Genomic DNA, 15,618 nt, shown 5'->3' on the forward strand with positions numbered 1-15,618 from the left:
TTAAAAAAAAAAAAACCACAAACAAAACCAAACAGTTGCTTTGGGGATGGGATAGAGGGGAGTGAACAGGGAGGGGAGAAAGTGACTCATTTAAGTATAACTTTGTATTCTATTTTTTCCTATTAGTTTGCTACTGTCTTAAGTAGCCACCTACGCTTACTGTCCTTAGAATGTAACCGGTAAGAACCAACAACATAATGGATCATACAGTGTATAGCTTAGAAGGCTTTATATTAAATTACTTATTGGTAAATAAGAATTCCAGTTGCCAGGCAACTTTCCCCATAGGGCCTGTCACTGCCAGGAGACTTTAGAAAACAATATTCCAAATTACTTTGGAGCTGAGTGTATGTAGATTTGTTGGAGGTGTCTTGTCTGTGTGTTTAGTGTAATAAAATACCTTAAACAAGCCTTGAAAGTTAGTGTTCCAGCTCCTTCTTCCTCCAAACTACAAACCCTTTACATAGAGATGGATTTGTCATTTTACATGGTAAATCCAAGTAGGCAAGGTTTTGATTAGTTTTACCACCCTATTGAATATTTTCCAAAATTCAGTATGTTTGAACAATTTTAAGACATAAGGGATTAGATGCCTAAATGCTGTGATATTTGGCCAGTGAAAGAGAAGGGTCAGTGCCTAGATAGGACAAAATAAATAGGGCTTAAAGAATGAAATAAAGGGAAATACAGTAGAGAGAGAAAAAGAAAGATTGAATGAATGAATGAATGAATGAATTCTTTTGGTAACATGCCCAAGTTGATTGGGAGTAAGTTTGTATAATCTTTTGAAGTGTTAAAAGAAATTAATAGGTAATTCTTTTTATGGGAATGGGTTGGATATGACTTGTCTCAGATCTACTTTTTTTTCACTTCTGTGATTTCATTAATCTGTATAAATTATTAAGCTCCCAAATGTATTTAATAGATAATTTATTAGTGTGTTATTATTTATAGTATTTTTAAGAGCTCAATGAATTTAGTGGTGATGAAATCTGCCATTATACCTTCTAAGACATATTTCATAATGTCCAAATTCTTATTATTATTTTTAAAGATTTTATTCATTTACTCATGAGAGACAGAGAGAGAGAGGCAGAGACACAGGCAGAGGGAGAAGCAGGCTCCATGCAGGGAGCTCCATGCAGGGACTCGATCCAGGGACTCCAGGATCACATCCTGGGCCAAAGGCAGACGCTTAACCGCTGAGCCACCCAGGCATCCCCAAATTCTTATTTTTAAGTGGAGGCAAGGAATCTATAGGCTCTCAGTAGTTCCTTTTGGTTCAGAATTCCCTCCCTGCCTGTTTACCTCCCTCTTTGTTACTCTGTCTGTGGAAGTTTGGAACCAGAGGATGGTTGTTCATCCTTGTAGCTATGGAACCGAATTGTCTATTTAATCATTTTTAAATACTCCTGACCTCTCCCTGTTTTCTACTGGCCTTTAAAAGTTGTTTGTGTAACATTACTCTTTGTTGAAATTAGCAGTGAAATATATTTTAAAAATTTAAAATATGGTTTTCTCTTTGTAAGGGCTCTTAATTTTTGTTTTCTTTACTGGGAATTATGTTCTTTTTCTACAGCAGATTTGGTCATCTTACATTTAATGCTTTCTGTCTTGCATTTACTCGTTTAAATTATATAAGTAATTGAGTAGTGTATGTGTATGGTCACTGAAAAAGTTCAAATAGTTTAGAAATAAATTTAATAACATTTCAGTGTCCCTTCTTAATTAACCTCATTTGAGCTCTTCCCTGACAGTAGTATTGATCCTTTTTTCTAGGTAATTCTGCAAATATTGTGTGTGAGTATGTGTATATTTATGTTCTGCAATTGTCCTTTTCACATATTATGTGGTAGAAGTCCTTCCATATCAAAATAGAGATCTTCCTTATTTTAAAAAATATTGCTTAATGTTCGATAATATGGATTATTATTTAACTGTTTTCCTATTGATAGTCATCTGGACGGTCTCAATTTTTTTTATTGTGACAAACAGTACTGCCAGTGACTGTCCTTGTGCTAGATTCCAAATAGGTCAGAAGGTTTTTGTTCCTCAAAAGTGTATGCCAGTTTATATTCCCACCAATGTGAAAGTATTCATTTCCCCACATTTCTGCCCCGGCAAGGGTGTGTGTTTGTGTGTGTGTGTGTATGTGTGTGTGTGTGTGTGTGTGTGTGTGTGTGTGTTAAGTGTTAAAATTTTGCTTTAGTCTCACAGGCAAAAAAGGTGTTTTGATTTTTAAAATTAATTTAAAACTAATTGGATGGCCTCTAGTACAATTACGTACTAATTTTTTTGGAGAGCTCTTCAAATACCTTCTTAGAGATACCAGCATTACCACAGCTGGGATATTAGAAAAGAATAGTGCTAAGACAAGGAGCTATTTTCTCATGGCTTGCTACTGCCTTCTAGTGGTTACTCTTAGCATTTTCTTTATCTTAATCAGATTGCTTCGTGGTTTGTCTTCAAAACTTCATTATGTTTATTGAATGTTGCTCTTTAGTACCTCTCAGCACCTCTTTTTCTTTGTTTTGTTGGCCTTCCTCCTGTTGTTAAGTAAAAATGGAATCAAAGTAATTCTCCATTCTTTTTTGCAACAATATACCCTTTATTCTGAGATTCTTTTTTAAAATTATTTATTTTTTATTGGAGTTCAATTTGCCAACATATAGCATATCACCCAGTGCTCATCCCGTCAAGTGCCCCCCTCAGTGCCCATCACCCAGTCACCCCAACCCCCGCCCACCTCCTCTTCCACCACCCCTTGTTGGTTTCCCAGAGTTAGGTGTCTCTCATGTTCTGTCTCCCTCACTGATATTTTCACTCATTTTCTCTCCTTTCCCCTTTATTCCCTTTCACTATTTTTTATATTCTCCAAATGAATGAGACCATATAATGTTTGTCCTTCTCCAATTGATTTATTTCACTCACCATAATACCCTCCAGTTCCATCCACGTCGAAGCAAATTATTCTGAGATTCTTAATGAAAAATCACTTACATTCTAGTGGGGTACAGCAGTGCAACTTCATTGCAGATGTCTTACTAGGTCCAAAATTATAGAAAGAATAGTAATTCTAATGTTTCTCCAGGTTCTTAATTTTAGTCTGTTACATCTGGGATTATAAACATTATGCTTCAAACCTTGTAAATTTAGAATATTTTATTTTTCTGTTAGATACATTTGAAAGATAATTCAGGGAAAGGGTGAATTTAGAGCAGTTCGAAGATCATAAATTTGCCCGGACTTGCCAATACCTCTCGAGTGCCATTTGAGACTTTGCTTCAGTGTTTGAATTCAAGCAGTATTACCTTCTGTAGAGGCCACACTGTTCATTGTAATCTGATCAAAGAAAAAATCCTTATGTCTAATGTGTATTTATTCTGTATTCACTGATTTTGATAGGCGGTATATTGAATCTTTAATTTGGTGCTTTTACAGTCCTGAGATTCTGTTGTTCTTTCGTTCTCACCACCCCTAACCCCATTTAAGTACAACCATGAAAAGTTTTCCAACACGCCTTGGACTCCTTACTAACCTAGAAGCTGTTTCTCATAATTCATTCTCTTGTTAATTTATAAATTTAATATTTCATGACTACATGCATGATCAATAACTTGTATGTAATCAGTGAAGGGTTATATTTATTGCTTTTGTGTTTTTTATCTTTTATTTTTAAATGCATTGATTCCTTGACATTCCACAGTTGCAATTGAACTCAACTCCTCAAGTTTATTTTACTGGGTTCCGGTGTCCTCCCGCTTAATACTTTTCCCCAAGAAACTAGGTTGATTGTGGCTATGGCTAGAGTGACCTTTTATTAAGAAAATAGATAGTTCTTTGATCTTGTCATCTGTCACTTGACATACATACCTTCCAATTTCTTTGATATTTATGTAAGCAAAAATTTTACCAATTCTTCTTTACATTTTAAAATGGCTCTTAGGGGCACCGGAGTGGCTCAGCGGTTGAGCGTCTGTCTTTGGCTCAGGTTGTGATCTCAGAACTCAGGGATTGAGTCCCGCATTAGGACTGCTTCTCCCTCTGCCTATGTCTTTGCCTCTCTCTCTGTCTCTCGTGAATAAATAAATAAATCTTTTAAAAAATGGTGCTTATGTTCTATAGCAATATGCAGTTCCTACCTCATTTTCACCTTCCCACAAAGATATAATAAATATCTCCATTCATCTGACTTTAAAAGTATCTAGTCTACATTTTTACCTGATTTCATTTTGAATCTTCTCTAGACATTTAAGAACCTCTAAACTTTTACATTTAATTATTGACCTTTCTCAGTCTGGGGCAGATGTTGATCAGATGTCTAATTTGTGCTTGGGTATAATGTTATGAAATTTAGGGGATATACAGAGGAAGAAAAAGATACAGACTTTATCTTCAAAGAAAATATAGTGCAGTTGGGGAAGCAAGAATAATGCATTGATTTAATAACAAGAATTAGAAGGAAGAGGTTCATGATTTAGTAGACTATTAGTTTAATATAAACCAGCCCTGAGTTTAAGATTTTAACAGCTCTAAAAATCTAACAGTGCTCATATTAGAAGACTGAGCATAACTAATACTTTTTTTTTTTTTTTAAAGAGAGAGAGAATCTTAAGCAGGCTCCATGCCCAGTATGGAGCCCAAGAAGAGGAGCCCATGTTTTAATGTAAAAATACATTAAAATATGTATTTAAAATACATATTTTTAAAATAAAAACTACAAGGTATTCAGCTATCAGACACTGACTTTAGCTATAATATAGATATTCAAAGGTAAAAGAACAATGTGGAAAATTTTAAATAAGAACTGGACATTATGAAAAACCAGATGGAAGTTCTAGAATTTAAAAATTTATCTGAAATTATGAATTCAATATATGAATTGAACAGATTAGTGATGAAGAATTAATGAACCGGAAGATAGGTCAGAAAGAAATAGCAGATGGAAGCACAGAGCCAAAAAGACCAAAACAACAACAACAACAACACAAAAACCCAAAAATACCAGAGAAAAGAGTAAGCCTTGTGGAGCACAGTGAAAAGACTTTGACCGTATATATAGGTGGAGTCCCAGAAGGAGAGGGAAATGGAGTCAAAGGTATAGTTAGAAGTAATTGCCAAGAATTTTCCAAAACTGATGAAAGATAACAAGCCGTGGAGTCCAACATTACACAACCCAAGCAGGACAAATATAAAGAGAACTACACCTGTGTGTACCATAGGCACCTGCTGAAAACCAGATAGAGTCTTACAAGTGGCAGAGAGAAGGCTCTTCAAGATAAAAGCAGTGAGAGTGAGCATTGATTCTCAACAGAAGCAGTAGAGTCCAGAAGACAATCTTACGGGATCTTCGGAGAAAGACCTAATTTACTTTATTTTAAAAGAAAGTAAATTAGAATTCTATAAGTAATGAAATACTCTCCAAAAGCAAAAGCAACCACATCCAAACAAATTTTTTTTGTTTTTGCCTCAAGATATGACATTTATACTTACTGCTCTGGATTCATATACTTACTAAACCAGTCAGCTTTTTCTTACTACCTTTTTTGTGAACCTCTAAAATTCACCATTCGGTTTACAATTCCAAGTAATCGTAACACATTTTACATTCTCTAAGATATCAGTCAGGTCTCTTTTCTTTGATGTTCAGAATAAGGCAGATTCTCTACTCCTTCATTTCAGTATCTTAAAAATGGGATATTATCTAATCTTCCTCTGTCTCATGGCTGTTCTGAGAATTAATTCTACTATATATTCACCGTTTCAGCTGAAAAATGCTATAAGAATGTAATAAAGACATTATTTATGAATTCTAAAAAGTAAAGGTGAAGTAGACATATTTATTTATTTTTAAAGATTTTACTTATTTATTCACAAGAGACATTGAGAGAGGCAGAGACATAGGCAGAAAGAGAAGCAGGCTCCATGCAGGGAGCCCGATGTAGGACTCAATCCCAGGACTCCAGGATCACGCCCTGAGCCGAAGGCAGGTAATCAACCACTGAGGCACCCAGGCATCCCAAGATAGATATTTTTAAATGAACAGAAACTGAATACTTATCTCAGTAGACTCCCACTAAAATACTTAACATAGTTCTTTAGGCAGAAGGAAAATGATTTCAGATGAGCACCAAGAGGTGCAAGAAAGAAGGAAAGCAAAAAGTAGTATAAATATGTTATAAAGTATAAATGATACTGTCTATTTAAAACAGTAATGCCTTGTGGAATTTAAAATATGTCAAATTAATATACATGACCATAGTAGCTTATAGGACAGGAGAGAAGTTAGTGGTGGTAGTATCCTGAGGCCCTCAGGATAACTGTGAAGTTATCCTGGAAGGGGGTGAAAGTTATAAGTAAACTTTAATAAGTCTGGGGAACAAAGACTAGTAGAAGACTTTTTAATAACACACTAATAGAAGGAGAAATGAATAATAATTTAAAAAAACTTAATCCAAAGAAGCATGAAAGAAGAACACAGAATAAGTAGAAATCAAAATGTATAATGACAGATTTAAGTCAAAGTTTGTAGTAAATACATTCAATGTAAATGACTTAAGTACTCCAAATCGAAGACATCATTTGCCAGCTGGCTCAAAAATATGTTCCTTCTGTACAAGAGTGAATACACATATATATGTAAAACATACACCCGTATCCAGGAAAGGTGAAAGTGAAGTAGTGTAAATACTAACCAAGAAGTTGGCAAAGCTGCACTGATACTGGGCAAAAGAGACTTTAAGGAGAGAAGCACCACTAGAGATAATGAAATACATTTCAAACTGATTTAAAAGGTTAATCTACCTGAAAGATAAGATGATTTAAATTTGTGTTACTAAATACCTAGCCTGAAAATATGTAAGCCCAAGTGACAGAGCTAAAAGAGCAAGAAACTAATCCACAGTTTGGTGGGAGATTTGAATTCACTCCTTTAGTAAGTGTTAGAATTAGCCAGAAGGAAAAAATCCAAGAGTCTAGCAGAATGAACAACACAACGAACACCTACGGTCCCACTGATATGTACACAGAACACTGTACCCGACAACTGCAGAATATTACATCTGGTTTTCAGATGCACGTAGAACACTGTCAAAATTGACCATAAAGCTGGGCCATAAAGGAAATCTGAAAATTTTTCCAAAAAATACAAATTGTAATCATAAAGAATATTTTTTTCTGACCACAAAGAAGCCAGAGATCAGTGGCAAAAGCACAGCTAGAAAATTTCTGTATCTTTGAAAACTTAGCAGTATGTTTCTAGGAACCCATGTGCTGAAGAAAAATAAAATTATGAAAAGACAGCAGGTCTGAATTTATGAGATATGGCTAACACTGTGCTTAGAGGGAAATTTAGAAAAACAGATTGGAAATCGGAAAGTCTCCACCTTGAGGGTTTAGATAGAAAAAGATCAGCAAATTAAACTCAATAAGGTGGAAGAAAGGAAATACTAATGTACAGATTTCCTGGAAGTAAGAAACATAGCAGAGGATCAGCAGAGCTAAAAGTCCTTCAAAAAGTCTAATAAATAATAAAAATTGATAAATTCTTGACAAGAAAAATCCAGAAAAGTGAGAAAGGCAGCAGTAACCAATATTAGGAATAACAGGAGATTGCTACAGATCTTACATTGAAGTGATTTTTAGAGGATATTATGAAAATGTTTATGTTTATAAATTTGAAAACAATTAAATTTACAATAAGTATATGTAACAAAATTACTATAGGAGGCATTAAAACGTGAATAGTCTTATATCTGTAATTGGAAACTGTTTCATAAAAGAAATTCCAGATCCAAATAGCTCCACTGATGCACTCTTCTAAGCATTTGGGGACGAAGTAATATCACTGTTGCACATACTCTTCCAGGGAACAGAAGAGAGGAAGATACTTCCCAGCTTTTTGAGATCAACCTTGATGCTCAGACCACACAAGAATATCAAAAGAAAGACCATTACAGGCCAGTCTCTCCTGAACTAGATGCAAAAGTCTAAAATAAAATATACCTACTCCAGCAAGATTACAAATGGTGTTACACACAACCAAATGGGGTTTAACTCAGGAACAGAAGATTATTTCAACATTAAAATATCTGTATAAATTAATAGAATAAAGGAGAAAAATATCATTTCAGTAGAAGCAGAAAAAGTACTTGATAAAATTTGATACTTATGGTAAAATGATTTTTTTTTTGTCTTAACAAAGGAAATATAGCAGAGGACTGCCTTAATTTGGCAGAGAATCTACAAGAAAAAGCTCTAGCAAATACCATACATAATAGGGAACTACCAGAAGGTTTCCTTTGAGACCAGGAACTAGGAGGTGGTATTCAGTGTCACCACTTACGTTCAGCATTGTAGCGGAGGTCTTGGCCGATACAGTAGGCAAGAAAAAGAAATAAAAGATATGAGAATTGTAAAGGAAGGAACAAATTTGTCATTATTTTTAAGCAATAGAATTGTGTACATAGAAAATCCAAAAGAATCTACAGATAAACTATAAGAATAAAAAAATCACTTAGCAGGGTTATTGGATGTGAGGCCATTATAAGAATCAGTTGTATTTTTGCATGCTAGCAACATGACTTCAGTGTTCATTTATGTTCTCAGGATTTATAAACATACTGCTCTAACCCAGACTGTTCCAGACACTGTAGCCCAACTGTATTGGGATGCCACTACTCAAATGACTCACAGACACCTCAGAGTCAACATATACTGAACTCGTGTCTGCATTCCCCGAACCTGCTTCTTTAGGCAGTAAATGTTTCAGCAAATGCTACCAGCATTGCCCTGGGAATCGTTTGCTGACCGTTTCTCTGTGCTACTCCCGCTCCCCAAAATGTAAATGCAAACTGCATTGTTCAAGAGTGAATTTAACGATGCTTAGAGTAAGAGTTAGCATGTAGTAGGAGCTCACATCTGTATTTTGCTGAAAACATCTATCCTTTTTCCATATTGTTTTGTTTCCGAGTTCTGTTGGATTTTATATCCTAAGTTACCTCTAAAGTCCACTTACTTCTTTTTATGCCTATAGCCCCTTATCTAGCTGAGACTGCCATCTGTTGTCTGGACTGTTGGAGGGGACCGAAGGAGAGTGGATGGGAGTATTTTGGAAGAAGAGGTTTTGGTTTAGGGCATATATATATGTTGCTGGTGAAATATCTAATATGTAGCATATAAAACTTTTGTCTTTTTCTCCAGTGGAGCCAAATTCATTCAAACTTATAACTGTATTGATGGTCACCTAAATATAGCTTTCTTTTCTGGCCAACCACTGTAGTCATCAGTGTGAGCTTGTTCATTCTGGGAGTGGGGGGTGAAGGTGGACCGGGAAAGTAAGGGGTAAGAAGAAAGGATGATGGAAGCCCTGTTCCTGTATGTCTGTTGTTATTCCACATTCCTCTCTAACGACATTCCAAGTATTCAGGCTAGCTTTGTCCTACTTGTGTCTGAATTAGAACAATCATGGCATCTTAATCTATTTGCCTGAAGAGCCTCCTGATTGACTTTTGTAGATTGGATTCTCTAATCTGACTTCTGTGTTTTCCATGTTATTATAAAATAATGCTATTCTTGGCTTCTTGTGTATAAGACAGTTTAAAAACTTCAGGCTTTCTGCTTGGATTGTCTGTATTGGAGTATCTTAACATGTTTCTTGGTGATAAATCCAAGTATTCCTGGGGAAACAATTAAAATTCAGGGCAAGAATCTTTGTCTTGGCAAGATTTTCTTCCCTGGATTTGAATTAATAGGTTTGCCTTTTCTTACTCATGTTTCTAGTTTAAACATCAACTGTGTTGGGGCATAGTGTGTTCGTTAGTAGGGCATTTAGTTATTGAGTTTTTACAGATTCCAGTTTCTGAAATGGTCATGCTCATTTCTGTATTTACCTGAACAAATGTACTCATTTGTCTCACTCCTCACCCTGTGTAAATAAGCTCCAGGAGAGCAGGAACCTTGTCTTTCTTGTTCCACAGTGCTACATGTCAGAGTAAGCATTTGATAAAATAGTTATTGACTGAAAGAGTAATGCTTCTACTTTAGGGCTTGGGCGGTTTTCCTTCTTACAGTATCCTCTTTCTTTCAGCATTGGAGAGGGGTCTCTTGAAAACCCTACAGAAACTGGATGAATATCTGAATTCTCCCCTCCCTGATGAAATTGATGAGAATAGCATGGAGGACATTAAGTTTTCTACACGTAAATTTCTGGATGGCAATGAAATGACATTAGCTGATTGCAACCTGCTTCCCAAACTGCATATTGTCAAGGTAGGTCTGTAAGATGTGGTGTCACATTGCCATTAGACTGGGTATTCTCGGTTTACTACGATAGCATTTTTCTTTGTGTATAAATTTTTTTTTGATCTCCTGATACATGGCTAGCAACCCTGAATGGTATAACTTAATGCTATTTAGGTAACAGTTGGAATTCCCTAGAGTTATTTTTTTTCCCCTAGAGTTATTAATTAAATGGAAAAGTATGTCTTAAAATTGAGGCATATGGGGAAGAATTTTTTTTCCTGTGGCTGTCTAAAAATTCAAAAGTGTAGCAGTAACTTTGAATTGGAGTTTGCTGTGCTCACTTACATTGTCAAATTCTGTTCTGTGATCACCTGGTTATTTCTATACAAGGCAAAGAAAATATTTACTGAGCATTTATTGTGTAAGACACTGTGCTAAATAGAATACTAGTAAACACTAGTTGTGAGGTAAAGCTCAAGACCAAGGAAAACAGAGATCTAAAACCGTGTGTGTGCTTTAAAGTATTTACCTGGGGATGACACATGGCTGTCTCTCTGGGTCACCAGGGCAGGCTTTTGCAATCCCTGTCACGTTACTGAAGTTCTGATGTACTTCGCAGTCCTTGTCATTATTTAAAACACTAGTTAGAATGAAGGTAACTTCCTTTCAAATAGAAGCCGTTCTCAGAGATTCACAGAATTAGTATGCCCTAAAATCAGAGATAAGTCTGGTTTACAAGTCATGGAAAATAAATGTTAACTTTTGATCTCTTTGTATTTCAGGTGGTGGCCAAAAAATACCGCAACTTTGATATTCCAAAAGGAATGACTGGCATCTGGAGATACTTAACTAATGCTTATAGTAGGGATGAGTTTACCAATACCTGTCCCAGTGATAAGGAGGTTGAAATAGCGTATAGTGATGTAGCCAAAAGACTTACCAAGTAAAATATCACTTACGAGAATGATGTCTTTGCATCTTCCCCTAAAAATATGCTTTTCCTAACAGACTGCTCCTGTTCCTATAAAGTAGAAATTTTATTTTGCATGAACGTGCAGTTATTCAAGATTAGGGTAAAGGATAGACAAGGTATAGTAGCTATCTTTAAATATACACTCCTAAGCAGTATTATGTTAAAATTCTTTACCCTGTCTCCCTCCCCTGCCCCATACCCTCTTCTCCTCTGATTTGGAGACACTCCGCCGCACTCTTCACTTGAGAGGCAGATTGGCATCCCTCTGGAGCCCTCACCATCATGTCTGTTCACTGTGTACAGATGGCAGGCAGAACTTCTGGGGTGCAGTGTTTAATTGTTAAAATAGTACCCACGACCTCATCAGTCAGCCCCAAACTAGTGCACAATGCATGGTACAAGGAATATTTATGTATTTTGGGAATTGTATAATATTTACTAAGAGTATATGAAAGGATTGCTACTGTATCAGAATACTGTGTTTCTATTCAGTCTGTCCTGGGTATGTTACCACCAATGAAGAGAGCCTTCTACAGAAAGTCACTACAGATTTTGCTGTTTTACTTTGTACATGGATTTTGTACTTTTGCCTAAAAGCATTTATCCTTCATACCAGTTATAACATCTGACACTATGTAGAAGCTACAAGTTTAGAGAAAGGGATGATATTCTCCAGATCTTCCTCAAGTATTTTATCTATATGAGAAAAACCAGTGGGCACCTGCTACTCTCTAAATGTGTTGTTGTTTTTTTTTGTATGTATTTTGCCCAGTGCCATTCATTTGAAACTTTAATTGCTTTCCTCTTTTATTTTAAAAAGCTTTTTAGGTCAGCATAAACCCTGCTGTCTGTAGATCTTTTGAGTAACACTACATGAACTGACATTTAGTTGATTTAGCTATAGCAGTACAATGACTAGTAATGTAAAAATTAACACAAAAATTAACCTAAGGAATGTAGGGTGGGTTTGTCAAAATGTCAAGCAGAATTTTGTTTCTGAAGCCTATTTAATAAATTATGGATAATGTAAAGAAGGCATTATCCATTCTATATTAAAAAGATAAAACACATTACAGCTTTCCCATTCTACCCCTGTTGACTGTTAAACTTTGGGTAGAGGATGATTCACTCCTTTTGGACTAAATTATAGTTCTTATGGTGAGTAAGTATTTACTGCAGTTTTGCCTAATCTCCATCATTGTACTTCCTTTGCTTAAATTTTTCTAAAGCCACATTGAGGAACAGCACTCTGTATTTTTTTTTTTTTAATTGAAGTCCTAAACCAGGAATGATTTGTGCTCTAACAAGGCAGGATGAACTTGGTAAAAATAAAACAAAGTTTGCTATGTATTTATTCATTTTTTTTTAAAAAAATGTACTTTCTAAGTCCTGCTCCAAAGACTCTGGTTGTGACTGTAATGCATTTTTGGTAATTTTTTATATGTAACTTGTTTAAGGAGTGCTATTTCTCATATGCTGTTTTTGGAAATTTAAGTATATTATTGCTGTAAAATGGCAATATTTTCCCCCCTTTGGTGTGTTAACATTTATTCATCACTGGCATTATGGAAGCGGCCTAATTTTTATAAGCATATACTACATTTTTTAATCAGTAATTAGCTTGGTATAGAAAGATAAGCTCCACATTGTATCCATTTGGCTCAGGGAGGCTTCTTTGCCTTGCCTTAGAACTCTTTATTGCTGATCAAAAGTTCGGGCACTTACCTTTTTGTAATTAAATATTGGATAATGATTTAATCTGGTTCCAAGAAAAGCACTTAGATTATCACTGAGAAATTCTATAGCAGTAGCTGTAGAATTTCAGTGGGTGAAAATGTCATGTGTGCGCCTGGACACAGGCAGCCATCACCACTTCTCACCTCCTTTCAGAGTAGTAGTAACTTGGCATTCAGGTGATACTGAACCTCTCCTCATGGCTCAAAGTATGAACAAGATTCAAGAGAAAGGAGATCTGTTCTTTCAAGTGAGTAGTGGACTAAGTGGAGCACAATAGAGGGGCTAATGAGGACAGAGATACATTCCTCAAAATAGAGGGATGGAAACCACATTCTGAAATTCAATTGTGAAGTATTTTCACTTTGGATATTTATTCTTTTGTCTTTTTAAAAATTTATCTCATGACTGTACTTGGCTATCTCTCTGGATGTCCAAGGAAGAGAGGTCTGTCTATTATGATTTTGATGTAGAAAGACAACTACTTTATCAGGGAAGTTAAGTGAAGTTGAGATTGGCAAATGGACAAAAGGTAGTAAAAAGAATGATCCCAGAACATGATTTTTTCCCCCATCTTATACTTGTGGAAAGATCATAGCTTAAAATCTTGGGAGATTTTAGGGCATGAAAGTTTTCGTGGGAATTCATGTAGTGTATGAACTGATATAACGCAGATCATCTGATATTCTACAACTACTAAATCATTTCCCCCTTTACTTAAAGAACCCTTCTGTTCCACTTCAACAAGATTAGAGTCTGAATGGAAACTCACTAATTTCCAAGGAATTCTGAGAAATTTTTGTGTTGAACAGTTGGAAAGCTCTTTACTATTTCAGTTGATATAACTTCCTTTAAAAAAAATTTAGATGCAGATTTTCTATACCCTTTTGCTGTCTTTTATTAGGATCATTGACTTTTGTGGTGAAAATCGTGTAAGATTTGATTTCTTTATAACTTGGCTTACACAATTTATCTTTAAACTCTTGAGCAATTTGTGTACAATTAAGAGATTTCTGACCTTTTATTCTTACACTAAGTTGATCCACTCTAGAATTTAGACATTTTTAACATCTGTTGAGTTTTGAATCTCTCCAGAATTATGTAGATAGCTTTTATTTCTGTACATTTAAAATATCCATTTACAAAATATCTACAAGGTAAAAAATGAGAAGAAATAGCAATGTATTTTTTCATGAACATTTTGATACACATTTCATCAAGTTTTTTGATTAACCATTTTCTTACACTGGTTATAATCAGTATTTGATTCAGAGAGGGAAGCATTCATTATTGATATACAAAATATATGGACTTTTAAAATTCCATCCTTTATAAATGATCAAGATTGGGGCTATCAAAATTATATTTTTATCATGGAAAAAATTTCAACTCCCTAAGTCCTAATGTTGAACAGAATTGGAATATTTTCTTTAGAATTACTTGAAAAGGCAAATGAAAGCTTATTATAGAATGCTTGTATTTTCTTTTCTCTCTCTAGAACCAGTATATTGCTGGCAGCTATTGTATTAAAAAAATAAAGTATATTTTCACTATCATAAAAGGTTCTTTTTTCCCCTCTCATGAAAATAAATAACAGCCTGGGTAAAAGTGTTTTACTTGAGACTACTTTTTTCCATGAGTGGGTGATTCAACACATTTAATAGATTAAAGGGGAAAAATGATATGATTATCTCAGTAAGTGCATAAAATAATTTAATAAAAACTTTCATGATTCTCATTCTTAGCAAAGTAGTGCCAGAGGCAAAACATTTTTTAACCTAATAAAGCTATCTGCCAAGAACCTACAGCAAACTTCATATATAAATATGAAACAGAAGACCTCCCCCCCCCCCATTAAAGCCAGGAATAAGACAGGATTGGCTTCTATTACAGCTATTATTTAGCTATTTTTTACAGCTACTTTATACTAGAAGCATCCTAGCCAATGCAGGAAAATCTGTAGAAAGAATAGGGAATGGAAAAGAAGTGACCAAATGGCTGCTCTTTGTAGATGATGCATACACATAAAGGAAATAAAAAAAAACTATTATAAAAAATTCAGCCATATTGGGATCCCTGGGTGGCGCAGCGGTTTGGCGCCTGCCTTTGGCCCAGGGCGCGATCCTGGAGACCCGGGATTGGATCCCACATCGGGCTCCCGGTGCATGGAGCCTGCTTCTCCCTCTGCCTGTGTCTCTGCCTCTCGCTCTCTCTCTGTGTGACTATCATAAATAAATAAAAATTTAAAAAAAAAATTCAGCCATATTAATAGATATAATATTGAAAAATATAATTACCATATACTAATATTAACCATATTAAAATTAATAAACTAGTAACATTGGATGACGTTTCTGGACAAAACCTGGGTGACTGAGGAAAATGGGAAATTGTATACTTTTTTGAGCTTTGAGAAGTTTGTTACATATATTACCTAATCTAAAAAATAAAATGCTTTAAAAGATCAACTAATCTTTTAATTATAAATTTATTAATCCTAGATCAAATCTAATAAAAATGCAATTCCTTTATGAAGTGCAAAATATTATCAAAGGACCTAATAGAAATTTGCTCAATTGATAGGTATACCATGTTCATGAATAGGGAGCTTAAGAGTCTTAAGAGTTTCAGTTCTACCTCAAGTAATTTATAAATTCAGTAGGTTTTCC

The 15,618-nt window shown here is 35.0% G+C and overlaps 1 protein-coding gene across 1 annotated transcript in view; it reads left to right on the forward strand.

Moving 5' to 3' along the window:
• CLIC4 (chloride intracellular channel 4) overlaps window positions 1-15,417 on the forward strand; it is a 71,321-nt gene extending 55,904 nt beyond the window's left edge. Inside the window, exons 5-6 of the mRNA XM_055331695.1 lie at window positions 10,088-10,269; window positions 11,025-15,417. Of these exons, the coding sequence (XP_055187670.1) occupies window positions 10,088-10,269; window positions 11,025-11,189 (347 nt within the window). The 3' untranslated portion in view covers window positions 11,190-15,417. The remainder of the gene's footprint in view (window positions 1-10,087; window positions 10,270-11,024) is intronic.
• The last annotated feature ends 201 nt before the right edge of the window (window positions 15,418-15,618 follow it).

Source organism: Nyctereutes procyonoides, unplaced genomic scaffold (assembly GCF_905146905.1).
Source record: "Nyctereutes procyonoides isolate TBG_1078 unplaced genomic scaffold, NYPRO_anot_genome, whole genome shotgun sequence".
NCBI classification, from domain to species: domain Eukaryota; kingdom Metazoa; phylum Chordata; class Mammalia; order Carnivora; family Canidae; genus Nyctereutes; species Nyctereutes procyonoides.